General features: G+C 53.5%; 1 protein-coding gene and 1 long non-coding RNA gene across 8 annotated transcripts in view; one reads left to right on the plus strand and one right to left on the minus strand.

Moving 5' to 3' along the window:
- The window catches only part of Macrod1 (mono-ADP ribosylhydrolase 1), a 140,743-nt gene that overhangs the window by 8,470 nt on the left and 107,732 nt on the right, over positions 1 to 24,541 (plus strand). For 6 of the 7 annotated variants that reach the window (XM_087617882.1, XM_087617915.1, XM_087618043.1 and 3 more), the window contains exon 3: positions 110 to 226. In XM_087617882.1, the coding sequence (XP_087474008.1) occupies positions 110 to 226 (117 nt within the window). Of the gene's footprint in view, positions 1 to 109; positions 227 to 2,265; positions 2,841 to 24,541 lie in introns of those variants that run through there. The other variant, XM_087617967.1, reaches the window with a different exon arrangement.
- LOC147997040 (uncharacterized) lies at positions 21,053 to 24,479 on the minus strand. Its single transcript, XR_015652863.1, has 2 exons — positions 23,887 to 24,479; positions 21,053 to 22,982 (listed from the first exon to the last, which is right to left on the minus strand). It is a non-coding gene; the product is annotated as an uncharacterized LOC147997040 (long non-coding RNA).

The following is a 24,541-nucleotide window of genomic DNA, read 5'->3' on the forward strand; positions in this document are numbered from 1 at the left end:
CAGTAGGATGTCATCATTAGCATCACTAGGATGGTCACTAGAACTCCGGCTCTTCAGTGACTCTTCCGTGAAGGTCTTCTGTGTGATTCCCTGACCCTACCTGTTCCAGGGCTGGCTGGGAAGGTGGAGAACCCCAAGTATAAGAAGGACAAGCAGCTGAATGAGAAAATCTCCCTGTTCCGTGGGGACATCACCAAGCTGGAGGTGGATGCCATTGTCAATGCTGGTGAGTGACTGGCCTGAGTTAGAGGCCTGGGGGGGGGGGCACTTCGTCACCTTAGGCCTGGTTGGTATGCCATAAATGGGTGGGCGCCACCTGGCTCCAGAGAGGCTCCTAGTTGCTGGTGTGGATGGCCTGCTGGCGCCACCGGAGACCAGCGTGGCTGCCACTTGGGCTCGTCTTCTCTTGAAGCCCTGACCTGCCTTCTGGGGGCACCTCCCTCTGCCAAGCTGTCTTGAAGCTCTGAGGCCCATTAGCAGTGGGGATGGGGGAGAGCAGGCTGGAATGGTGCCACAGTTCCCTGCCTCCAAGAGACCAGAGTCAACTCTCTTCATCCTAGGGCAGGGGTGGGGACTGTGACTTGACTGCCTCCCCACCTCCACCAGTCCTGCCTCACTCACTCCACACCTGGCCAGGTGAGGGAGCTCACAGAGGGAAGGGAGAGCCCAGAGAGGAGCCCTCAACCCTCTGGCAGCTCTCCAGTGCCTGGGCTGGGAGCTGCTCAGCTTCTGCACGTGATCTCTTCTTGCTGGCTTGGCGGTTTATTGTGATGAGCAGAGTAGAGGCAGCTGCTTCTGTGGGGGAGGGAAGGAGGTGGTGTTTGTCTGGTGGAGGTCTAGAGACTCTGGGAGGGGCTCTGGAGTCATCAAGAACTGGTTTCTAGGGTTAGTAAATCTAGCACGTGTGTAGGAACTTCCTGGAACAAGGTCAGGTGGCTTCCCTCCCTCCCTCATACAAGAGGAACAAATCTTCACAGGAACTATAGCAGGCAGTAGAGGTATCTTTTCCTATGATTCTGTGAATATCAGGGCAGAGCTCCTAGCACAGTGCTCCAACTCACAGGAAAAACTCCCTCATATCAGCCCCTCCCCTGTGCAGCCCAGGGCACCCCAGCCCCCTCCCCTGTGCAGCCCAGGGCACCCCAGTCCCCTCCCTGTGCAGCCCAGGGCACCCCAGTCCCCTCCCCTGTGCAGCCCAGGGCACCCCAGTCCCTCCCCTGTGCAGCCCAGGGCACCCCAGTCCCCTCCCCTGTGCAGCCCAGGGCACCCCAGTCCCCTCCCCTGTGCAGCCCAGGGCACCCCAGTCCCCTCCCCTGTGCAGCCCAGGGCACCCCAGGTGCTTCTAGACCTCCTGTCACCTGGCTTGCTCTGCCATACCTGGGTCTTGACAAGGGAGTAGGTTCCTCCAGGACAATAGAACAGGGAGCTGCTGATGCTGCCCACACCTCCTCGGCCTCCTTAGGTAACCAGGCACCCAACACAGGTGGCTGCTCCCTGGTCCTTTCCCTTAGTGATCTGGGTGGCATTTCTGGCAGAGTTCTAGGCTGATGCTTGTAGAGGACCAGCACTGGAACCCCCCCAACCCCCACACCTGTCTCAGGCACACAAGTGACGGCTGGCATTCAGTGCCAGAGAGAGCCTGGGTTATCTTTGCGTTTCTGCTATTGCCTCTGTGTGTCTCCCTGGAGAACCTGACAGGGTTGGTAGGTGGTAGGGAGTTCGACAAATCTATCCGACTGAAGACAGCCTTACCTGGTTTGCATACGCTGCACCAGTCCCTCGGGGAGAATGTTGTTACTCACCCCAGAGGTCCTCAGGAAGTCTCTTGGCTCTGCCCTGGCACCTGACCCTGCTGGTCACTGATGAAGGTGTGGGAGGCACCCAGTGGCTCTTTTCCTGTCCAGCTGTAAAATGGACAGTGGAAAAGTAGGTACCTTGTTTTGTGATTTCCTGGGCAGTCTGGCTGGTTTACAAGTGTGGGTTCAGGGACCAGAGTGTGTGCTAAAGGAGCAGGCGAGGACTCTGGAGGCTGCTGTATGGTACATGGATCTGCCTGCCAGCTCTTTCCTGAGGAGCTCTCCAGCGCTAGCTGAGCTGCCTGCCCTGGGCTAGGGCCCTGCCCGCCATGATGCCCCCAGGACGTTGCCTCCTGGGAGGTGCACCTGCCAGGCTTCTTTCTGTCTGCACAATGGGGATGATGGAAAGTGATCTGTCGGGTTGTCGGGGACACAAGGTGGGAATGACACTCATTTACCACCTGCACAGGAGCCAAGGGTTCAACACCTGCACTGGTGACACCATTAGCATCACGCTGAGTGCCAATTCAACAAGGCCAAGGACTTGCTGCCTCCCGGAGATGACCAGCCATCCCTTTTCTTGCTTGCTGTAGTGGACCCAATACCTCTTAGTGTGTTCTCTTGAGATGTTTTCTTGAAAGACCAGGGTCAGTCAGGATCCAGAATGCCAAGCAGTGACTGCAGCAGATGTTGGGCATGGGTTTCCCATGCAGAGTCTGCATCTCCAGTGTTTGATGCAGGTTTTGGCACTGGTCAGCGAAGTCCTCAGTGGCCTGGGTTCTCTCCCCAAACCCCTGGGATCTTTTGGGCCCTGGCTTCAGCCTGTCAGTGTCACCCACCAGGGGGCAGCAGAGATCGCGTTTCTGAGGAGCCCATAAATCAGCCTTTATTAGTGAAATAAAAGTCGCAGGCAATGTGGGGCTTTTCAGGGCTGCATAAATCTGCGTCCGAGCCTCGTGAAACCCATATGTGCTTAATTCATATGTAAAGTTTCAAGCAGGAAGAGAATGCGTGTCCATTAAATTCTATTTGACTTGATTATAATCATTAGCCGTGAATAATTGCTTCTCATTGCCGACCGCAGAGCCACCACAATAGGCGAGAGGAGAGAGCAATTATCTCGGGGTGGGAATTTTTAAATTTTTATTTTTGAAGCCAGGGGTAGCATTGGCCTGTGGGCATATGATAGCCTGTGGAGCACAGTGTGGGCTGGGAGTGGCTGGGTCTTGAAGTTCCACCAGGGCTTCCTGTGTGTGTGTGTGTGTGTGTGTGTGTGTGTGTGTGTGTGTGTGTGTATGTGTGTGTGTGACTGTCTGTCTGTCCATCCTCATTTCATTCTCACTTTGTCTTTTCCAGATGGGGAGGAATGTCCCCCTGGGCCTCAGTCCAGCTTCAAGAATGTGGAGGAGAGGGATGTAGGGGGAGGCAGAGAGGGCCTGTGAGGAAATGGGGAGACTTGCCGTGCGTGTGTGTGTGTGTGTGTGTGTGTGTGTGTGTGTGTGTGTGTGTATGATGTGGATGTGTGCTATGTGGCAGAGGTGGGATGCTGCGTGGGGCAGGGAGAGGAGGAATGCCGGGCTAGTGAGTGACAGGGCTGGCTTAAGGTCACAGGGGCAAGCCAAATTTACTAAACTTTCCCCACGGCTGCCTCATGGGCTGATGGCCAAGGCCATCAGGGCCGTGCCCAAGAGAGCCCCAAGCTCTTGCCATCTGTGCTGGCTATGGCTCCTGCTCACAGGGGTATGCCACATCCATCTTAATTAAATCGACCGCCACGCTGGCAAGATGACCTAGGGAGCCCCCTGTGGCCGTCCCCTCTCCAGGCATGGGAACCGCCTCTGTCTCTAGCTCTTCCTTTGACCCCTGGGACTGCGTCTGGGTTTCTCCACTTGGGGTGGGAGGTGTTGTGGCCTTTACAGTGCTTGCTCTTCTCTCTGCCTCGGGCAGTGGATGTGTCCTTAACCCCACGTCTGGGGTCTATGGGCGGGCCCTGGTCAGGAAGTCTGAACACAAAGACCCTCATTCTTGGCCAGCCCAGGGGTCCAGTGGCCCAGCTTTGGCCTTCGAGCCGTCTTGGGGCAGAGCATACATGAATGTCACATTTTGTGCAGAGACACAGGCGCTTTTCTCTCCAGAGCAGTCTCAGGCTTGGCCTGTGTGTCGGAGCACTGAGGCCTTTGGAGTGGAATCTGGGGGCTCCTGCCAGCGCCTCCCATCCCTCAGGTCCTCATCTGAGAGCCACTACCATGCTCAGGCCCCAGCCTGTGTGAGAGGGAGGATGACACATGCTTAGGCCTGACACACAGAGGGCCCCAGTAAATTAGTCCTGGGGAAGTCAGGAGCAAGAGCAGCTAAGTAGAATATAATGTGACACGGCGCCCGGGAGGGAGGGTTGAATAAAGTGTGCGCGAAGCCGCAGGGACCAATTAATTCTGCGAGGAGGTGGCGGGAGGTGAGTGGGTCACGGAGGCCTTTGAGGGGCCTGGGTTCTGGGGCCTGGCCTTAAAGAATGGGTGGGAAGCCATGTCTCACAGCGACAAGCTGGCCTCACAGGGAGACTTTTAAGCTGCTTATTTATTTAAAATAAGGCTTGAGTGGCACTCAGCTTAAGTCCTGGGGCTTTGATTTCTGAGAGCCTACCCGCCTCTTATCCCCACACCCCCACCCCACCGTCCCCAAGCCCATGTTTCATCCCTCCGTGCCGCCCTGAAGGGTACTGAGTGTGTAGAACAGCAGGCCTGACTCTGAGCATCTGGCCACCAGTGAGCAGCCACAGAGGGCCCCGCCCTGCTCGGGCTGTCCCCCAGCCCTGCCTGGGCTGGACTGGAGCGGGTGATTTAGAGACCGCCTTGATGGACTAGCAAGCAGGGGGCCGCAGGGACAGCGACTGCCTAGTGGGAAGTGATCTGACGCTAAACTGTCGCCGTAAATCGCTTTATCTGTCACTTCAGATTTAAATGTGTTTGCTGAGGCTTGCCGGCCGCCGACAGCAAAAAAAAAAAAAAAAAAAAAAAAGAAAAGAAAAGAAAAGGCTCCCCATCAGTATAGGCAGGGGCAGGGGCAGGGGCAGCGCTGGCCAGAGCAGAGCCCAGCCAGAGAGGCCACTATGGTTGCCTCTGCATAGGCTGCTTAGCTTAGAACTGTGGGGCTTGGCCCTGGGCAGCTCACCCTCTTTCTTCCTTTATCTTTCTCCAGCTCCTTCCCCTTCTTTTTCATCTTCTGTCCTTCCCTGTCTCCTCCTCTTCTCTTCTCATCTCTCGTCTCTTCTCTCCCCTTTCCCTCCTCCCCCCTTTCCCCATTCTTCTCCTTCCCCCAACCCTTGTCAAATTTCCACTTAGTCTCCACTGCAGCTCAAGGCCTCTTCTCCAGGCCAACCCTCTCCCCCACCCTTCCATGGCTCCATCCCATTTACAAGTCATACCCCCTGTTTGGCACTCAGCTTAAGTCACCCCACCCCAGCACTCAGTTGGTGACAGGTTCTATTCAGTGTCATGGCTGGCTGGTAGGAAGCAGTGTGAGTGGACAGTGAGCTTGCTCCTGAGGCCACTGGCCCCATGAGCCCTGGGGGTGGGGAGCTTCCTGCTGTCCAGTTGTCTTGGGTTCTGAGTCCCAGCCCCCAATACTTCAAGGACTGCCCACCCAGGGTTGCCTTGACTGGACGCTAAGACTTCCTGAGCAGGGAGGGCCCTCACTTTACAGAGTAAGAGACTAGGGCTCTCATGAGATCACAGAACCAGGTTAGAGTAGGGGCCCCAAGCCAGGAGTGATGGCACACGCCTTTAATCCTATCGCTCTGGAGGTGGAGGTGGAAACAGGCTGATCTCCATGAGTTCGAGGCCAGCCTGGGCTACATAGTGAATCCCTGTCTCAAAATCAGACAGACAAACAAGCGAACGAACGAACAAACGAACCCAAACCCCTTGTCTTTGACACTGGGATTTAAAGGGATGCAGCCAGCTTGAATTTTTTTTTTATACCAACTCTCGCTGGGTATACCCTGGCGTGGGAGCAGCATGGAGCAGGGAGGCCAGTCAGCAGACTTGAGGTCCAGCAGCCACCCTCCCTGTGTAAAGAAGCACCAAGAGGCCTGATGCCTCCAGAAGAGTGTGGCTCCTTTCCACAAGGTTGAGCCATGTTATATAAATTCATAAATGATGGATCCCTTCTGAATTATTGACGCCCCCTCCAGGGCTTAGTCCACTGAGGTGAGCCTGACTGGTGGGTAACAGGCAGAGGAGTCCTGTAAGTCCCTTCTGCCTCCAGATCATCTGCTGATATCCCACTGTGGGTCAGAACCCACCAGTCTGCTGTCTTCACGGGAAGTGAGGGGAGGGGCTCCCAGTGTCCTGAGCTGTGGTTGACTTTTGGTGAATAAAAGTGACCCAGTGCTGTTGAGAGCCAGCTCTGGGATCCCTCTCTCTGATCCAGCAGTAGCCCCACCCTGCCTCTCTGGGCCTCAGCGGAATCTCTTGGTTTCATAGATATGGACAGTGGTTACCATTCCTGGGAATTCTCCTGGATTTCCTGGCAGTGTGGGGGCCTCTCAAAGTGAGGAGAGAAGCACAGGACTCAATGTGCCCACATGCACGGTATGTGTAAACTCTGTAGTGGAAGATGATGAATAACTAGAGCTCAGAAAGGGATAGTGACCTGCTCAGGGTCACACAGCAGGAAAGTGGCAGAGTGGTGTGTCTCAAAGCCAGGCCCCCAGCCTCCCATCTCTAGGTTGCTATCACCAAACTGTCAGAAAACCCCCGTCAGAGGGCTGTAACTTGCCTGTATGGAGCGGTGGCTGGGGTACATTCTGTCCTGGGCTTCCTGACCTTGAGGCCACCTGGCCTCGGCTCCCACACCTGTGCAGCTGCCCGTGTCCCTGATGCTGTCCCAAGCACTGAGCTTATGGGAATGTGTGTGTTTTGAAATTAATGGCGACTATTAAGTTGGCGGAGCATGAAAAGGGCTGGAGCTGCAGCTCTTGGCTCACTCTCCTGGAATGATCCAGCAGGGACTGGGCACAGGCTGCCTGAAGCGACGGACCCCTGTATCCCTAGAGGACCAAGGCTCTGGCCTCAGTATCTGTCGTGAGGCAGACATGGGTGCCCCTCCTTTAGGGGGTACCATTCTCTGTCCTTCCTCCCAACACCCAGTCAGTGAAGACAGTAATGTTCAGGACTATATTGAAATGAATCTTCTCTCCAGACCTCCAGGGTCAGCTCCCATACACACTCCAGGTCTGGATCTGGCCTTCCTGGGCAGGACAGAGGACATGCCCCCAAGGAAGCCACATGACTGAAGTGGGTCCTATCAGGACTTACATCCAAGGTCAGAGCTGGCAGAGAAGCCACCTAAGGCCCCCTCTGCAGTCCTCAGGGATGCCTACCTCAGAGGCTCACCTTGGAAGTGCCTTTGTTGATTTTTGCAAATCCCCTGTCCTGCTGACACTCTAATTGGCCACTGTATGGTCCCCTCCTGTAGCCTGCAGTTGACATCTATCAAAGGGTGCAGTTTCTGGGGATGCTGAATTTAGGCCTGAGCTGGGTATAGGGACCCTGGGGTGGGAGAGGGAACACTGACTGCCACAGAGGGGTCTGCTTCCTCCACCATCTCCTGCAAGCTTTTCTACCTGTGGACATGCTTTTCCACAGGGTTTATGAAGGGAGCTCAGAGAAGAGAAGAGACTCCAGCCAGGGTGGTGGGGCCTGGAGGGTCCACCCATAATAACTAGTGCTATGTTGAAGGGTTCATTTTCCACAGGACGCACTGGGAGCTCCCCAGTGGTAAGTGCAAGTCTGAGAACTGTGTATCTGGTCTGTGAGGCTGTCCTGGGGGTGCTCAGGCTGTTTGTACAGTAGGTCACAGTAAAGATGCAGCAGTGCAGGGTCTAATGAGTCCCCAGAGCCGGGGACCTTGGGTGGAGGTGGCAGCCCTGTAAGGATGCTAGTCTCCTTGTCTGCAGTGGGAAGGTTAGGGATATGCTAGTTTGGGTCCAGGTGATTGAACTCAGGGCCTCGCTCTACCACTGAACGATACCCCCTACCTGACTTTGTCTTAGTTTTAGTTTGAGATAGAGACTATCAATAAGCTGCCTAGGCGGGCCTTGAACTCACTTTGTAGTGCCTCGAACTTATGATCTTCCTGTCTCAGCTCTTCTGGGTGCTGGGATTCCAGGCGAGCACCAAACCCATCTTGGAGCATGCTATTTATATCTGTGTGGAGGTGTCAGGAGAGGACAGCAGGGGAGGATGGTATAGAGCCATTCCGGGAGGGTGGATGGGGTTAAGCTGAAGCCTCCCCCCCCATAACATCCCATAACTATTGCCCCCCCCAGGGGCAACAAGTGGTCCATGAATAGCATCTCCACAAACTCCCCCATCTCGCCTCCTCCCCTTTTAGACATTATAATTGCCATCAAATGGGAGCGTTGGGGTGGCTCGTGGGAGAGAGTGCTGGCTGTCAGCTGTCCCCTGCCAGCAGGGCCGAGACTGTTTGATTATTGCCGGCTGGCTGTATCTCACACACGGTTTAAACACCATCAAACACTACATCCCTTTCGAGAAGTGAGGGCTCCCTCGCTGTGGATGTTGAAGAGAAACAGGGACATTAAAATCCACGAAGCAAATGGCCTAGAATTGACATTTGCGGCGGTGGGGAGCTCTGCTCTCCCTGTCAGAGAAGCTAAATCCCAATGCTGTCAGGCAGCAGGGAGCGTTCCCCACAAGGCTGGTAGGGAGCAGGTGGATTCAGCCAGAAGGGGACCAGGAAGAGCCAAGGAGGGAATTATATGGTCAATTGGCCACCTGTCAGTGCCCTTCTGGCCTTGACCTCTGTCTGTTCAGCCTTACTCTCTTCTGGAATGCTCCCCTCCTCCAGACAGCAGGGTGCTGGGCCCATGGATCTGGGCCAGGGTGTGGTGTGGCATGACTATGCCTAACAGAGCTTTGTTCAGTTTCTGCTGTTGCCTCTGAGGAGCTTTGTGTGCTCCATCGTGGTACAGTAACCCTCACGCTCTGCTTCTTCACCCGTAGACCCCAGAGAGATGTCCCCTAACAGGGAGACCTCAAGGGTCAAGGTGAACCACGCAGGTGCCTGGCAGGGAAGAGCTTGATGGATGGTGACAGCCACCATCAAGGAAGTGGATATGGAAGCTCGAGGTGACTTCTTTTTAAAGATTTATTTTTACTTTTAGTGTATGTGTAGGTAGGTGTGCGTATCTGTGTTTGTAGGTCACTTGTGTGTAAGTGTCTTGAGAGGCCAGAGAGGAAAAGTGTCAGATCTCTTGGAGTTGGGTTTCAAGCGGTATAAAAATGGGTGCTGGGAACAGAACCTGTTGCTAGAAGAGCGACCCTGGAACCTGCTCTGTGACCAGACAGGCCTTGTATTCAGAACTCAGAGACGCAACTGCCCCTGCCTCCCGTACTGGGATTAAGGGCCACCACTCACTGCCTAGCTCACAAGAGCTCTAAACTATCTCTCTAGCCCTAAACCTACTGAAAAACAAGTGCAATAAATCCAGGACCAGAGCCGACCCTGTAGTGAGCCTTGCATACAGCTTGCTGTCCCAGTATTGTGTGGGACAGAGCCACAGTGTGTGTGATCTTAACCCTCGAGAGGCAGAAGCAGGTAGATTTTTGCAGTTTAAAGCCAGCCTTGTCTACTTAGTGAGTTCTAGGACAGCCAGGGCAACATAGTGAGATCCTCACCCCCTGAAGGCAACCCCCACCCAATCGTCCTAGAAACAGTATAACAGTGACAGAAGAATCAACGGCCACTGGGGCGACAGCTCAATGAGTAACATTGCTTGCTACAGAGGCAGGGGACCCTGTACCCATGTTAAAAAGCTAGGGGGTGGCATATACCTGTAATCTCAGCTCTGTGAGATGGAGCTAGAGACATCCCTGGGGTTTGTTGGCTAGCTAGTCTAGCGAACTGGGTGAGCTCTGGGTCTAGTGAGAGACTGACTCAAAAAATAAGCTGGGAGACAGCTGATATCCACCTCTGGCTGGCACCTGTGAGCATGAGAACACACACACGCGCGCACACACACACACATGCAGGTGCACACATGTACACATACATGCATATAACACACAGGCACACACACAGCTGAGGAAGGCAGGGTTGAGGTTTGGAAGTGTAGCTCAGTGGTAGAGAGCTTGCTTACCATAAGTGATACCCTGGGTTCCATCCCCAAAACTGAGAAAGGAGGGAAGGAAGGGAGGGAGGGAGGAAGAGAAAGAAACTAAGCCTCAAGAGAGGGCTCTGTCCTAACATCTCCTTAGAGTATGACCCTTGCTCTTGGCACAGGTTCTTTCTGGTTCTTGCCTGGTTCCTTGAGGCCTTCTTTCACACCTGGCACCTTCCACTCATGCTGACCCGTGGTCTCGTCCACTAGGGTTCGGGACTTCCTTGCAGTCTGCTTGATTGCTGACATCTCACCATGGCTCCAGCACAGATGGCCCCTCAGAAGCGTCTTTATGCCAACCACTCTTTCTCCTTACAGTGTTTGCAGAACTCAGCTGGTCTTTTGTTTTGTTTCTGAATTGTTTTTATTTTGAGACAGGCCTTACTATGTAACCCCATGTAGTGGTTTGAATGAGAACGTCCCCCATGGGCTCTGGCATTTGAATACTTGGTCCTCATTTGTGGTGCTATTTGGTGAGGCTTGGAAGCTGTGGCCTTGGAGGAAGTGTGTCACTGGAGATAGTCTTAAGGTTCCAAAGCCTTGTGACAGTCCCAGTCTGTGCTCTCTGCCTCCTGCTTGTGGTTGGAGATGCGGGTTCCTGTCCCCACGCCTGCCACCTGCGGACACAATTACCTGCTATAATGAACTCTTCTGGAACCCTAAGGCCAAGCAAACCCTTTCTTATATAAGGGGATCAGGATGCTTTATCACAGCAATAGGAAAATAACTAATGCATCCTGTGTACACTCGCTCTGCAGGCCAGGCTGGCCTCAAACTCAGAGAGCCTGCTGCCTCTGCCTCCCAAGTGTAGGGATAGAAGGCATGTGCTGCCAGGAAACACCTATCTCCCTGCTTTTGGAGACAGGGTATTTCGTGTAGTGCTGGCTGTCCTGGAACTTAGAGATCCATCTTCTGTTCCCTGACTGCTGAGAGTAAGGAAAGCTGTGTGCGTGGCCTGTCCTCTTCTTTTGAAATGAGAGCCTAGGTTTTGTTTTTCATTGGGGCTCACCTTCACAATGGAGTGGAAGACGACCTTGAACTCCTGGTCCTCTCAGGCCTGGGATTACGGGGTGAGCTGGCACGCTCAGTTTCTGCGGGGATTGAATTGAGGACTCACAAATGAAGTAAGTGCTGTACCGACAGAGCCGCCATCGCTCAGCTGTTCTTTCCCCCACAGATGGCTTGCTCAGGGTACCAGAGCCCCATCTCACGGTTCACCTTCCCTCCTGATCCAGGAAGCCCTCTGCTTCCTGTTTGCTGCTGTGATTCCTGCCTCTCCGCCCCTGGTGACCTGGCCTCTGGGCCTCTTGTCTTGCCTAGGTCCACTGAGTCTGCCACTGTGATTTCCCTCACATGAGCTTGTGACTAATAAGGGTCCCCCCCAGGGGGCCTTCAAAACCTTCCCCTCCTTAACATCAGAGTTTAAAAATGTGTCACCATCGATTTGAAGGAGAGACTTGTTCCTGCTGAGAAAAGCGGCCTGGAGATTCGTCTCGCCTTAGGAACCGCACGGGCGGGCGGGCGGACGGCTGCATAAATTCCAGCAGGCCACCAAGGGCTCCATGCAAATGTGCACTGGAGCCCCTCTGGCAGCATGAGGTCCTGCCAGCTTCCATGTTGCTCTCAAGGGCTGCTCCCAACTCTCCCAGACTGACCTTCTGGAAGGCCTAGTATGGGAGGTGTGTGTGTGTGTGTGGGGGTGCAAATCCTCTCGTCCCTTCTCTCCAACTCTTCATTCACACTAACTATACACTGATGTAGTTACATTTCAAAAGTGGGGGATGAGTGACAAGGGACTCTGGGAGTGGGACTAGGCCACCTTGATGTCCCCTCCTGGTGTGGGACTAGGCCTCCCTGGCTTGGGAGACACCACCATCCTTGGTAAAATGGTATGTGTCCTGAAGGGTGGAGCTTGTGTGTGTGTGTGTGTGTGTGTGTGTGTGTGTATGTGTTTATGCAGGCCAGAGGACAGACACCCTCAGACATTGTTCCTTTGGAACCACCTATCTTATTTAAAAATTTAAAAGTCTCTTTACTTAGGTGCACACATGCGTGTGCATGCATATGCATGTGTGAACAGTCACACCACGATTTGCAGTGCATACGGAGGCCAGAGGATGACCTTTATGACTCATATCTCTTCTTCCACTGTGTGAGTCCTGGGGTTCAAACTCAGGTTGTGAGGATTGGCAGCAAGCATCCTTACTCACTGAGCCATCTGGGTTCTTGACAGTGTCTCTCACTGGCTTGAAGCTCACCCATCAGATGGGGTCGTTTGACCACTGAGTCCTGGAGACTCCCCTCTGTTTCCCTGAGACCTAGGTGCTGGGATCACAAGTGTACTCTACATATTGGGCTTTAAAAAAAGGTTCTGGTGACCTGAAGGTCTTGTTTTTAAAATACCCACTGCATTGAGACATGGTTTTCAGGGAGCCCAGGATGACTTTGAACTGCTCATCCCAACATCTCTGCTTCCCTGGTGCTGGGCTGACAGGCACATATCGTCACATCAGCTTGGTGGGAAGACTTCTGTCCTGGAATCCCAGTGTCTTTGTAATTCCTAGGCAGGGGCTGCTGAGGGCTTTGGGGTTACTCTGCCTCCAGGCACCTCTTCCCCACTCTGGTTGCTTATCTGTATCTTGCCTGCCCTCACAGCTCCAGCTTCCCCTAGCAACTTCTGAGTCCAGACCTACCCAGTAAAGATCCCACAGGGGAACGCATTAATGTAGGGACATGAAGTGACTTTTCTGGGGTCCTTATGCCTCCCTGGGAGCCCTGAGTGGACCTATCACTGAGGTAATGAGGAGGAGGCATGGAGAGGGCCATAGCAGGCAGTCGTTTGTGCTGGGTACCACTTGGTGAATGTCTGGAGGAGAGATGGGATCTGGAAGTACACAATAATCCAGGCCCACTGGGGAACCACCCTGTGCCACTGAAAGCTGTGAGCATGCACCCCAGTGCCTCTCTTTGCCCAGGAATTAAAGAACTTGTGCTAGGTCTGCTACTGGGCCAGCCTCAGCCTCAGTGGAGAGCTCAGTGGGAGACAGGGTGCGGGGGTCACCCAGGGTGCCAGGCAGCTTCTGATGGTTCTTGGGGAAGACAGAGCCAGAGAAGAAGGAAGCAGGAACTCGGAGGCTCTGTGGCTGCTGTGGGCCTAGGAGCATGTGTGAGCCTCCATTTGCCAACTGGGCAGGGACTTCTGCAGCCCAGCCTGAGCGCCTGCAGCTGCAGGATGTCCTCTGAGGACTCCCAGCAGTCATTACTCGGAGAAGGGAGGAGGCTTAATTTTCCTGTCTCCCTAAATGTTATTGCCTTTACGGGCTTTGGAAATCAGTTTTATGGTCTGCGTTATTTGTCCACTGAAATATAGGAAGCACTGGAGGGAAAATAAACAGCAGAGGTGCGTCAGGGCCTGAAGGGTCAGGAGGCTAAGGATGGGGCAGGGCTTATGCGTAAGTCCCCCTGGCAAGGGTCACTTTTCAGGAACTGCTGCAGCTGACAGAGGGGTTGGAAAGGTGTGCTCCGGACTACAGAGAGGTGTCTGGTCTAGTGTTCATTTGCCTGAGTCCTTGGGACCTGGCCCCTTTTGTCAGTGGGTCCCTGGAGCCATGCAGACCTCTCTTTCCCTAATGGCCAGCCTTTCTGCTGCTCCCATTGAGTGCCACCCAGGGTACCCAGCCAGCTGCTGGCAGGGAGCCTTTTCAGTGCATAACAAATAAGTCCGTTGGGGTTTGCCATGCAGACGTAGGCCTGTCGGGGGCTCCACCTGCAGAGAGCTCCTGCCAGAGTTAGGAGCTGGCCAGAGACGAGATTCCAGGACTGTCCCAGAGAGGTCCCCATGTTCTCCCCTTCCTAGGAGAAGGCTGCTTCTCCATGCCTCTCTGAATATGCAAACGGTAACTTGGAGTCCAGAAGAAAAATGTGTGGAGGACGGGCAGAGATGGTTCCCGGTAGGAGGAAAACAAATGGCCAGTAAACAAGGGAAGAGAGGCAGACTTTCGCTTGCAATCAAGAAAAGGCTAATTGAAAAAAGAGCATCATCCTTTACCCACCAAGGAGATGGCTGTGGGAGCACCCACTTAAGCAGGCGTGGCACAGTCTTAGGGAGTGGCTGTTTCTTTCGTGCCTCATGTCTCACACCAGCACATAGTAGGTGCTCACTAATGCTTGCTTTATGTCTGAAAACAAATGATTTGCTTCTGTGTGTATCAGCGCTACAGCTGCTTTATCCCTGTCTTCCCCACCCCCACCCCCTACACCCCACACTGGCTACTTCCAGCATCCCACCCCAGCTCCCACCCCAGCTCCCACCCCAACTCCTACCCCAGCTCCCACCCCAGCTTCCACCCCAGCTCCCACCCCAGCTCCTATGTGCTTCCTGGGCTGTGGCCAGTGTCCTTCTGGGCCAGGACTTACCTCAAGGGCATGGCTGCTGCTTCTGGGTTTTGCCTTCCCAGGGTACACTGCTAACACAGGGACATGGGATGGCAGACCTTGAGTTGGATGAGTCTGGTTCTTTTGCTGTTCTGTTTGTGAGACAAGTCTCACAGTGCGTTCTGGCTGGCCTAGAGCTCATTAGACCGGGCCAGGTTGGCCTCCAACTAACCAACATCCTCCTGCTTCTGCTCCCCCAGGGCTGGGATTAAAGGTTTGCCACTACGTGTTGGTCTGTGGTGTTCTTGGTTTTTGAGAAAGGCTCTGGCTCTGTAGCCCACTAGGCCTGGATTTACTGGGTAGCTCATGTTGGCTTCAAACGTGCAGCAATTCCCAAGTCTTCCAGTTGCTGGGATTGTAGCTATAAGCCATCCCCAGCCTTCCTGCTTCTTTCTGTTTTTCTCCTCTCCACTATAGCTAGAGATTCACCTTTCCTCCCTCCCTCCCTCCCTCCTTCTCTTCCTCCCTCTCTTCTTCCCTTCCTCCTTCCCTCCCTCCTTCCTTCTTTTTTAAGGACAAGGTCTCATGTAGCCAAGTTGGCTTAGAACTCACGATGATGACCGTGAACGTCTGATCTTGTTGCTTCCTGAGGTCAGGGACTATAGGTATGCCACACCCTCATGGTTTTATGACTGCATTCTCTCTCACCTCCTAGCTTTGACATGGGCCATTCCCGTGGTTGAGCGCACTCTCGTAGCTACTTCCTTTCTGGTGTACTCTGAAGGTCTCCTAGGACCTCTAAGAACTTCCCTCAACCTGAGTCAGATGTTCTCTTGTGAGTTGCATATTCAGCTATGACCTGTTTCTCCAGCAGCTCTGTGGGGGTGCCGGGGCTACAATGGAGGATCATGGGAAAGAAGATCTATACAGCTGGCATATGGCATACCCCAGAGTGTGACATAGTCATATGTCGTGTGTGTGGGTAGTCTGCTGGAGTGGCTTATCCCTCTGTATCACACTAGTATAGAAAGCTGGTAGCAGGTGGCAGTGCCTTTTCTTGCCAGCCCATCCTACGGAGTCCTCTGCAGAGCCTAGTGTGGCCTGGTCACAGTGGAGCTACTCTTGACGGGGAGCTCGTACTTCCCATGGGCAGTCCTGGGGAAATCTGGATCAGTTGTGCTTGAATCATCTTCCACCTACCCACCTGGTGTGTGGTACACCTCCTTAAAAAGGAGCCAGTGGGAGAGTTGCAGCCTGGGAGCTGCCAGCCTGGAGCTCAGACAGCCTGGGACCCCCTCTCAATCCTCTTCTCTTAGCTCACCCGTGCCGGTGCCCCTAGCCTCCACCCAGCCTTCTCAGTGCCTCAGACTGAGGCAGATGCCAGCTTTCTCTCTCACATGGAGGGCATGGGGCAACTTAAACCCATCTACCTCTAACTGGTACCCAGCTCTAACTTCTGCCTGGACCATAACACAGGCACTAAGTTATGGTGGATGGAAGGTTTCCCACAGGCCATACATCGTTCAGGGCAGTGGGAGACACCTGCTTCCACAGCTGGCTCCCGAGTCAACATCAGTCACTGAGGCCTTGAGCAAGCTGCGGAACTTGAGGCTAATAATAATAATAATAATAATAATAATAATAAAAACATTAATTGTGTTTTTTAGATAGGACTGGCCTAGCACTCTGTATGTAGCTGAGGGTGACCCTGCACCTCTGATTCCCCTGCTCCTCCCTGCTGAGGAGATCACAGACAGACACCTCCACTCCTGGTCTCTCCAGGGCTGAGGACGGAACTGCACCCCCTTTGGAACAGGAATAGGGATAAGGCTATAGTTCAGTTGGTAGAGTGCTTACCTAGCGTAGGTTAAGTCCTGAGTTTGGTCCTTAGCACTGCAAGGATAAATTAGGCATGGCAGTGCACCCCTGTGACCTCAGTACCTGGAAAGATGGGGGAAGCTTAAGGTCAGCCTCTGCTACATACATCATGAGTTTGAGGCCAGCCAGGGGTATGTGAGACTCCATCTTAAAAACAAAACAAATCAACAACTTGAAAGGTACTTGCTTATAGTGAAAGTAAGCAAGGCAACTGTGTCATGCTGCCTTGAGGGTGTAATGTGGTGACACATGGTGACAGATGCCTGGCGCCTGGCACCATCAGGCCTGCTGCCTTGCCTCTCACAGATGGGTGCCCCTTTAGGAAATCCCCTCTAATTATGAAGTTAGAAATCTGAATGGTCACATGGGGAAGAGGTACACACTCATTAGGAGGCTCAGGCACACAGCCTGGGCTACGTCAGGAGTCTCTCACAACCAGCTTCCTAAAGACAGCAGGGCTCAAGCAAGAACATCTCCATCCTCCTGCTGGCTGCTTCGCCTCCCAACTCTCCGGGAGTTGCTGTCTGGGGAGGGCCCACTCGGGAGCCCTCCTGTCCCCAGAGACTGCCCCCCTGGGGGTCCTTCACCCCAGGCTTGTAATCTTGGCTTTAAAGAGGACTCAGATCCCTTCCTCCTGCCCCCCACCATGACTAATCCATTCGCCAGGGCCCCAGTCCAAGAGAAAGCTAATTAAAGAATTTCTGCTCTTGGCTCAGTCTGGACTTTGAAGATTCCCCTTGGTCTTCTTGGAGTATATGAAAACAGGTGGAGAAAGGGGGCGTTGGAAAAGGCATTGGACAAACCTCCAGAGCCTCTGTGATAGGCCTAATCCCCCACAGCCTGAGAGCATCAAATCGTCCTTTCCCTGCTGAGGAAGGGGACATGGGCTGCTTCCCCCAAACACCCAGACTGTAGCTCCTTTGATCCCTGTTCTCCTGCATTTCCTAACAGTGTGGGGGAGCCATTAGGGGCCGAGGCCCTCCTGTACCTTCAGCTCTGGCCTAGAGAGGCCCACTGTGATGATGGGAGGGAGCAGGCGACTGTGAGGTTGGGTTCTGCCTCCTACTCTCTTGTTCAGAGGCTCCACAGGAAGATTGCCTGACACTTAATGGCATTTTCCTTTCACTGGGGACTGAACCCAGGGCTTTGCACATTTAGACAAATGCCTTACCGTGGAGCATCTCCGGCCCAGGAATATTTATTTAAATTATTATTACTTCTGAGGCAGGATCTCATGTAGTCTATCTAGGGTAGCCTAGAACTCTGTATGTGGCTGAGAAGGCCCTTGAACTCCAGACTCTTCTCCTTCCACCTCCCGAGTGGGATCATCTCCACTCTCAGTTTATGCAGTACTGGGAACTGAACCCAGGGCTTTGTAGATGCTGGGCAAGCCCTCTACCAACTGAGCCACATCCGCAGCCCAGAGGAGTTCACTAACCATCAGGGATATTTATTGGATACTTATGGGTAGTGACCTCTATGTGACATGGGGGCCCCTTGGCAGCTATGTGCTCTGTCCGAGCAAAGCCTGACATACACAGTTGCTCAACGAAGACCAGCTGATCATGTGGCTGGCTTAAGACAGACAGGGCTAATGCAACTAATGCTTCTGCTGCCTTCAGAAAACCTCCTGCAGGCTCTCTGGGAATGGATGGACCTGAGGTGCTCTTAGATGCTCCCTCCCCTTCCAGTAATGCCAAACCTTGGTGATACCCGGGGAAGGTAGGGGTATCTGATGCCACTGTGGTCATCTTCTCACCCCACTTCCCACTGGTGTGCCAGGGGGACGGAGGTAGGAGGGACACTAAGCAAGGGTCTCTTGGGGTGTCTGCCTGCATCATGGAAATAAAAATGATAAAAACCTGTCACTGAATTCTGGGTGGCAGTAAATTACTTAACACCTGAAACAGGTTGAAATGTGGCCACCGTGGCTTTTAATAAGCCCATCTCTGATGCAGCAGCTTCCGTGAGGAACCGGCCGGGTCTCTTCTCGAGGCATAATTTCATCGCGGCCCCGGCTTGGCAGCGGTGCAAATAAGATTTCACTTCCCCTGTAAATCTCTGAGGGGGGGAACGCAGGATTTCATTTGCGCTGTCAGTTAGCGCGGAGAGAGCCTATTTACTTTACTGCAGGAATAGAGGGTCCTTTGGAGAGGCAGGACACAGAGGCCAAGGGGAGTTGGCTGTGTCAGCACTGAGAATTGACGTGGGTGGAAGAGGGCAAGGAGGTGGCCAGTGTGTGGCTTGGGGAGCACAGATTGTCTGGAGTGCTTGAAGTAGACCAGCAGTACCACAAACACCTACACTGTTTCATGAATAGGAGACCGACTTCCGATGGGTCAGGGCTTTCCTAAACAGGGTGTTAGGAGTCCACCACAGGACATGGCTGTGGGGCTGGGGGTTGTGGCTTGGGGAGATGGGCCTTTCATAGGTTTGGATGCCACATGTCCAGGGAAACAGGTAGGTCTCCCTGTCTAGGAGGTAGGAGCAGGGGAAGGTTCTAGAATCCAGTGTTAGGAGAATGAGGACAGGAGACTTGGAAAGAGAGCTTTTAGTTTAAAGTCCAACTAAACAGTTGAGCAGGGGCCCAGGACCTTAGGGTACCCTTGGCTGCATTCTGGTTCTGGTTCTCCTCCTCTTCCTCCTCCTCCTCCTCTTCCTCTTCCTCCTTTTTTTTTTTTTTTTTAAGGTTTATGTACATGGGTGTACTGTAGCTGTTTTCACTGTTTTCAGACACACCAGAAGAGGGCATTGAATCCCATTACAGATGGTTGTGAGCCACCATGTGGTTGCAGGGAATTGAACTCAGGACCTCTGGAAGAACAGCCAGTGCTCTTAACCGCTGAGCCATCTCTCCAACCCTCCTCCTCTTCTTTTTTTTCTTTTTTTTTCTTTTCTTTTTTTTTTCTGGAGCTGGGGACTGAACCCAGGGCCTTGCGCTTCCTAGGCAAGCGCTCTACCACTGAGCTAAATCCCCAAATCCCCTCCTCTTCTTTTTTGAGACAGGGTTTCTCTGTGCAGCTCTGGCTTTCCTGAAACTCACCCTGTAGACCAGGCCGTCTTCGAACTCAGAGATCCACCTGCTCTGTGTGCCATTCTGGTTCTTACTGGACACCTGCCCCCATCCTAGAGTCATAAGTGGTTCTGCAACTTGTGTGGGAAAGATGAGGCCTTGGGCTGATTGGCTGGTGGTACCAGCAGCCCTTTTCTTGAGTGTCTGTTAACTGTTGGTCTGGGAGCCGCTTGAGAACATACCCATCTTCCCTGGCTTGGGGAGCTTTGGGCCCCTTTAGGTGTTGGTGTTGTCCCAGTGTCACTGTGTTGTGATGTAGTCAGCAGACTGTGGAGTGGGCTGGGATTTGGGGGCTCGAGATAAGGTAGAACCTGCCAGGGAATTCTCCAAGGAGCAGCCAGGGGCAGCTCTGGCAAGGCCAGCACCTTTCAGAAGAGACTGGAACTAATCTTGTCTCCTGTTCTTGCCTCAGGTGGTGAACGGGGCCAAACTCTGCATGTTCATCTGCAGAAACACTTTCAATGGGAACCTACCTCCTTAGAGGACTCCCAGCCCCAGCCACCACAGCCCCCTACCTCACTCCTGGAGAATCCTCACCACACTGCTTCTAGGAAGGGAACACTGCACCCCTAGCCTTAGCACATAGTAGGCCCTCAATAACTTTCTGCCTAACTGGCTGGCTAGCCATTTTCTAGAAATTCCTATAGCAGCCTTAGAAAAGACCTCAGGAGAGAAAGGGAGGCAGCTCTCCTGAACGCCCAAGCGTCTTAGAACTCAGAATCCTTGTTCTGGTCCCTAATGGTCATGTTGAAAGCTGCCTGGTTGAATGGTCCCCCTTGATCGGTTCCTGCACCCAGCACAATGGGAGGTGAGGTCGATGGGAGGGCTGGGAGCGGTATCTGTGGGGCCAGAGTACCCAAGGTCATCTCTGCAGGGGCTTCCAGCCACCAAGGCCTGTGGAGAAATAACAGCTTCCTTGGAATATAAGGGGAAACTCATTAACCCCCGCCGAGATGTGAGAGCAGATCTAAGGAGGAGTAATGAGTTCTTGCTTTATCTTAAACTTCGAAGGAACTGCTGTTGTTTTCATGAAAATAATTTTTTCCCTCTCCCCACCCAGGTGAGAGACCCTGGCATTGTGGATGTGGTGGGCATGTGCAGGGAACAAGGGACATCTTGAGGAGCTGAACCCTAGGGCCATCGGTGGGACAAGCACAAGCTCCTAAACGCCAGGGCAGTTCTGCTCTTATCTGGGTGCCCACATGGTTGCCGGAGCCTCTTAGGGGCTAATCCTCAGCACCTATTAATAACTCCCAAGTGAAGACCCTCTCCACGTTTGCATGTGTCACGGGGCTGCCCTGCATGGCTGACTTACCTTCTGCTGCCAGTTGTCCTCCCTCTTCCCAGCTCCTTTTCCTGGTCATTACAGAATCTTTTCAGTTGGCTTGTTTTGGCTTTTTCCCCATGCTGTGACAAGGTCTCAAGTAGTTCAGGCTGTGCACCAACTCATTCTGTAGCTACGGGTGGCCTTGAACTCCTGACCCTCCTGCCTCCACTTCCCAAGAGCCCGGACTACAGGTGCCGCCCTATCTGGCTCTTCAGCAGACATCAAATGCTTGATTCTGCCTAGGAAATACATTATACCCAAGAGTCTCTGCTCAGGCTGCTACCCCACCTGCCAGTGAACCCCAACAGCAGAGCCCCCCCACCCCATGACTGGAAACCAGGCCTTCGATGTTCAGGAGGAGCACGGAGACAGCTCCTGATGAGCTGGGCTGCTGAGCCCACAGTCGGCAGCAGAGAGGACTGTAAAAGTTAAATCTTTCTATTTATTTCAAGAAAGGACAAGGCAGGTGGACTTGGACATTTTATATGAAACAGACAAACAGAAAATAGGACCAAGTAATTAGTCACATTCATCTCAACATTGAAGTTTCAAGGCACCTACATTGAAGGAGGCCAAAGGGCGGTTCGGAGTGCACTTTGGTTTGTGTTGTTGTCGTGGTGGTGGGGTGTTCGTGTCGCCATTTTCTGAAAAACCCTCGTGTAGTGGTAGAGTCGGAGTGAAGCAGGTGGGCCATGAGGCTGGGCATAGCCAGGCCTTCCGGGGAGCAGGGCCTCCTCTGCCTGCCAGTTCCCAGCTGCAGCTGCTGCCCAAAGTGGGGGAGGGGGGTCCTAGCAGTCAGACCCCTCCCCCCACACTGTTCTGAGTCGCCCAAAAAGAAAAGAGAGGGACGAGCATCCAAGGAGCTCCAGGGTTCTGGTTTGGCTGAAGCAGAGCAGGGGCTTGGAACATTGGTAGTTCAGGGCCTGCCTCATTACCTTGGCTGGGCAGGCACCCCACCTTTAGCAAAGTGCCTGTCCATTCCCCAGAGGTTGGCCATGGCCCACCCCAGAACTGGGGACCAGGCTACACCTCCCATACCTGTCCTCACTTACTTGGCAATACCAGCAAGCACTCTTTGCACACTGGGAGGTCGGCTCTGCCAACATCTCCACTCTGCGGTCCTTTCGTGGGAATAGGGGTCCTTTGAGGTGACCTGGCTCTGCCGTCCTTGCTCACACCTGCTGGTGGTACTAGCCAGCACAAGCACAGGTCTCCAGAGCCTGATTGGTTGACTCCCAGCCTCCAGTACCATCTCTCCCCTTCTCTCTCAGATGACAAGCCTCCTATACTGGGCCTGTGGTTTCCTCCTCACAACCCTCAGCCTCACTGGAGGGGCTGGAGGACACTGGGACCTCACTTTTACACTGTACCCTAGATACCCAAGAGGCTTATAGGTTAAAGCCATCCTCAGGTGGCCATGCTGGGCTGGGGGAAAATACCTAAGGCTACTTTGGGGTTTTGTGTGTAGGGCTTACCCACGTTGTACCCAGAACCTTCAGAGATGGGACTGGTCACAGGGGGGGTAGGGGTGGGGACCTGCTACCTCGACTTCCATCCAAGGCAGGTTGAGAGCTGTTTGGAGCCATGGGCCCCTGGGGGAATGAGCAGCAGCAGCTCAGGGCCTGCTGCGGCTTTGATTGTCGGTTCATGTCGTGCTTGTTTTTCTGTCTTGAAGAGAAAGTCTGATTAGTTCCTCCAGGCGGGTGGCTGGGGTGCGGGGACTCTGCAGGGGTGGCAGGCTGTTGCCTTGGATCTTGTGTCTTATACCACCCTCCAGGTCTCTCTAGTTTTCTGCCAACCCCCCCTCACCCACTTGATGCAAATCCTGGAGAAGGGAAACTGAGTCACCCATTCAGCTTGGGGGGCTGCCAGATCTTGATGAATCTTCATTTCCCATCTGCTGGAGATACACCAATCCCAAGGCAAAGCCGGGTGGGCGGCTTCTGGGAGGAATTTCCCAGGTGAGCCCCTCTCCTGGCCAGGCCACCAGACAGGTGCAGGACAGAAGGCCCCTCACTGCCAGTCCTCAGGTCTTTCCCAGGAGCGGACAGATGGCAGGTGGGAAGAGGAAGTGGTAAGGTGTTCCAGGTCCCCTGCTGTCCTCAGTCCCCAGGTGTGTGGGCAGGGAAACCAAACAGCTGCTGAGTTGACTGTGATGGTGGCAGTGTCCTGGGAGTGGGACTGTGTGAAGCGGGGGCTGAGCCACTCGCCCGCTGGGCACACTGCCCACCACATACCCACAATTCCCTCCTGGCACAAGCGGACAATTCAGCAGCAAGGAGTCCTGATAGTGGTTTCAGAGAGCCCAGGGTGGCTTCCAGAAGCAGGAGCAGGCCCAGGCTAGAGAGTTGTCTGCACAAAGGTCAGGAGAGATATGCAGAGAGCTGATGCCCTCCCCTGTGTGGCACACTCTGCAGCCCCTTGTGATGGGAGTGTTGGAATAGCCCCAGGGACAATGGAATCCCCAGAATCAGGGGAAAAACATACATTAAAATCTGAGAGAGGTAGGGAGGATCAGAAATTTATGGTATTCTCAGCTACATAATGGGTTCGTAGCCAACCTGGGCTATGTGAGACCCTGTCTTCAAAGAAAAAAAAAATCAAAGGAGGTAGCCTGGGAGTATCAGAAGTCCAGTGCCAGACTCAAATCATCAGGGGTGGGGTTGGGTGAGAAAAAGAAGAAAAATGAAAGGTGGGAAGAGAGAAAGGGAGCCTTTTTGTCAGTTGTTTTTAAAGAAGCCAATACGGATATTTCACACAAATGATCGGGACACTTCAAAAGAATCCGTAAATGCTTAAAAAATGGTGAGCATCCCAACAGAGCCCCGGGCGCTGTCAGCTGGCTGGGATGGCTGGCTGGCAGTGTTGAAACTGCTGGTTACTCCTGGGTGTGAGGCAGCCGGGCTTGAGGGAACAGGTCCAGGGACATCCTGGGGCGTGCAGTACTGAGCCCAGCATGTGTCCTGTCAGTATCCCTCAGTACCTGCTGAGCACAGACTGCGGAAGGATGTCTTTGTACATCCTGTCCTTGAGGTTGTGATTAAAGCAAGTGTGGGAACCAGAATCTTCTAGACTAAGACCTAGACCTCAGCTCAGGCTGGAGAGCTATCAGTCACGTCCTCAGGTAACGCTAGGATGCAAAGGTCTTCCTTTGCTGGGCCCAAGCTTCTCTCTCCTGATCTTTAGTTTTCCCTTTACAGCTGACCTCACTCTTTCTCTGGCCCCAGAGAGCAGCAGGTCCCCAGCATAAGGATACAGGAAGTCTTGTGGCTCTGGAGTCTTACTCTCCAAATGATGGCACAGGCTGCTTCCTCTGATCCAGATGTGGCTTGCCATCTCTCAAGGCAGATTGACCCTAGATGACAGGATTAGAGACTACCCAGGGACTGACACAGCTGCTGTATGACTTGTCCCGGCAACAGTGACCCTTCCTGTTCCCAGGGCCCTGGTCCCAGCTATTCAATTTGAGCAGTCCTTAGAGATGCGAGCTCCTCAGGGAGCTAGGTAGGAACAGCTGCTACTCCCTCCCATACAGACCCGGAAAATGCCTGCTGTGTGGGCTGCCACTTGGGGCAGGTTCCTAACCCACAAAAAAATTCCCCTTTCCCTTCACCTCCAAGGAGTTTAATCTCTTCTAATCAATTTAGCAGACTCGCTTGGTTGTAAACGGTAATGATTTGCATTTTTGAGCCTTTTTATCCTCCTTACAAAAAAAAAAAAAAAAAAAAAAAAGCCTCCTTGCTCTGCTCTCTGGGAAGCCTGTGAATTGCTTGTTAGTGCTCACCCTGGCACCCATCCAGCCTCAGCATCAGCTGCTGTCACCTGCACCACTGTCTCTGTGAGTAGGGAACGTGGCTCATGAGAGGCCTGCAGCTCTGACCCTGGCTGTGACATGTCATCTGGCTCTTGGG

The sequence above is a fragment of the Rattus norvegicus genome, chromosome 1, assembly GCF_021556685.1.
Source record: "Rattus norvegicus strain SHRSP/BbbUtx chromosome 1, alternate assembly SHRSP_T2T, whole genome shotgun sequence".
In the NCBI taxonomy this organism is placed as follows: domain Eukaryota; kingdom Metazoa; phylum Chordata; class Mammalia; order Rodentia; family Muridae; genus Rattus; species Rattus norvegicus.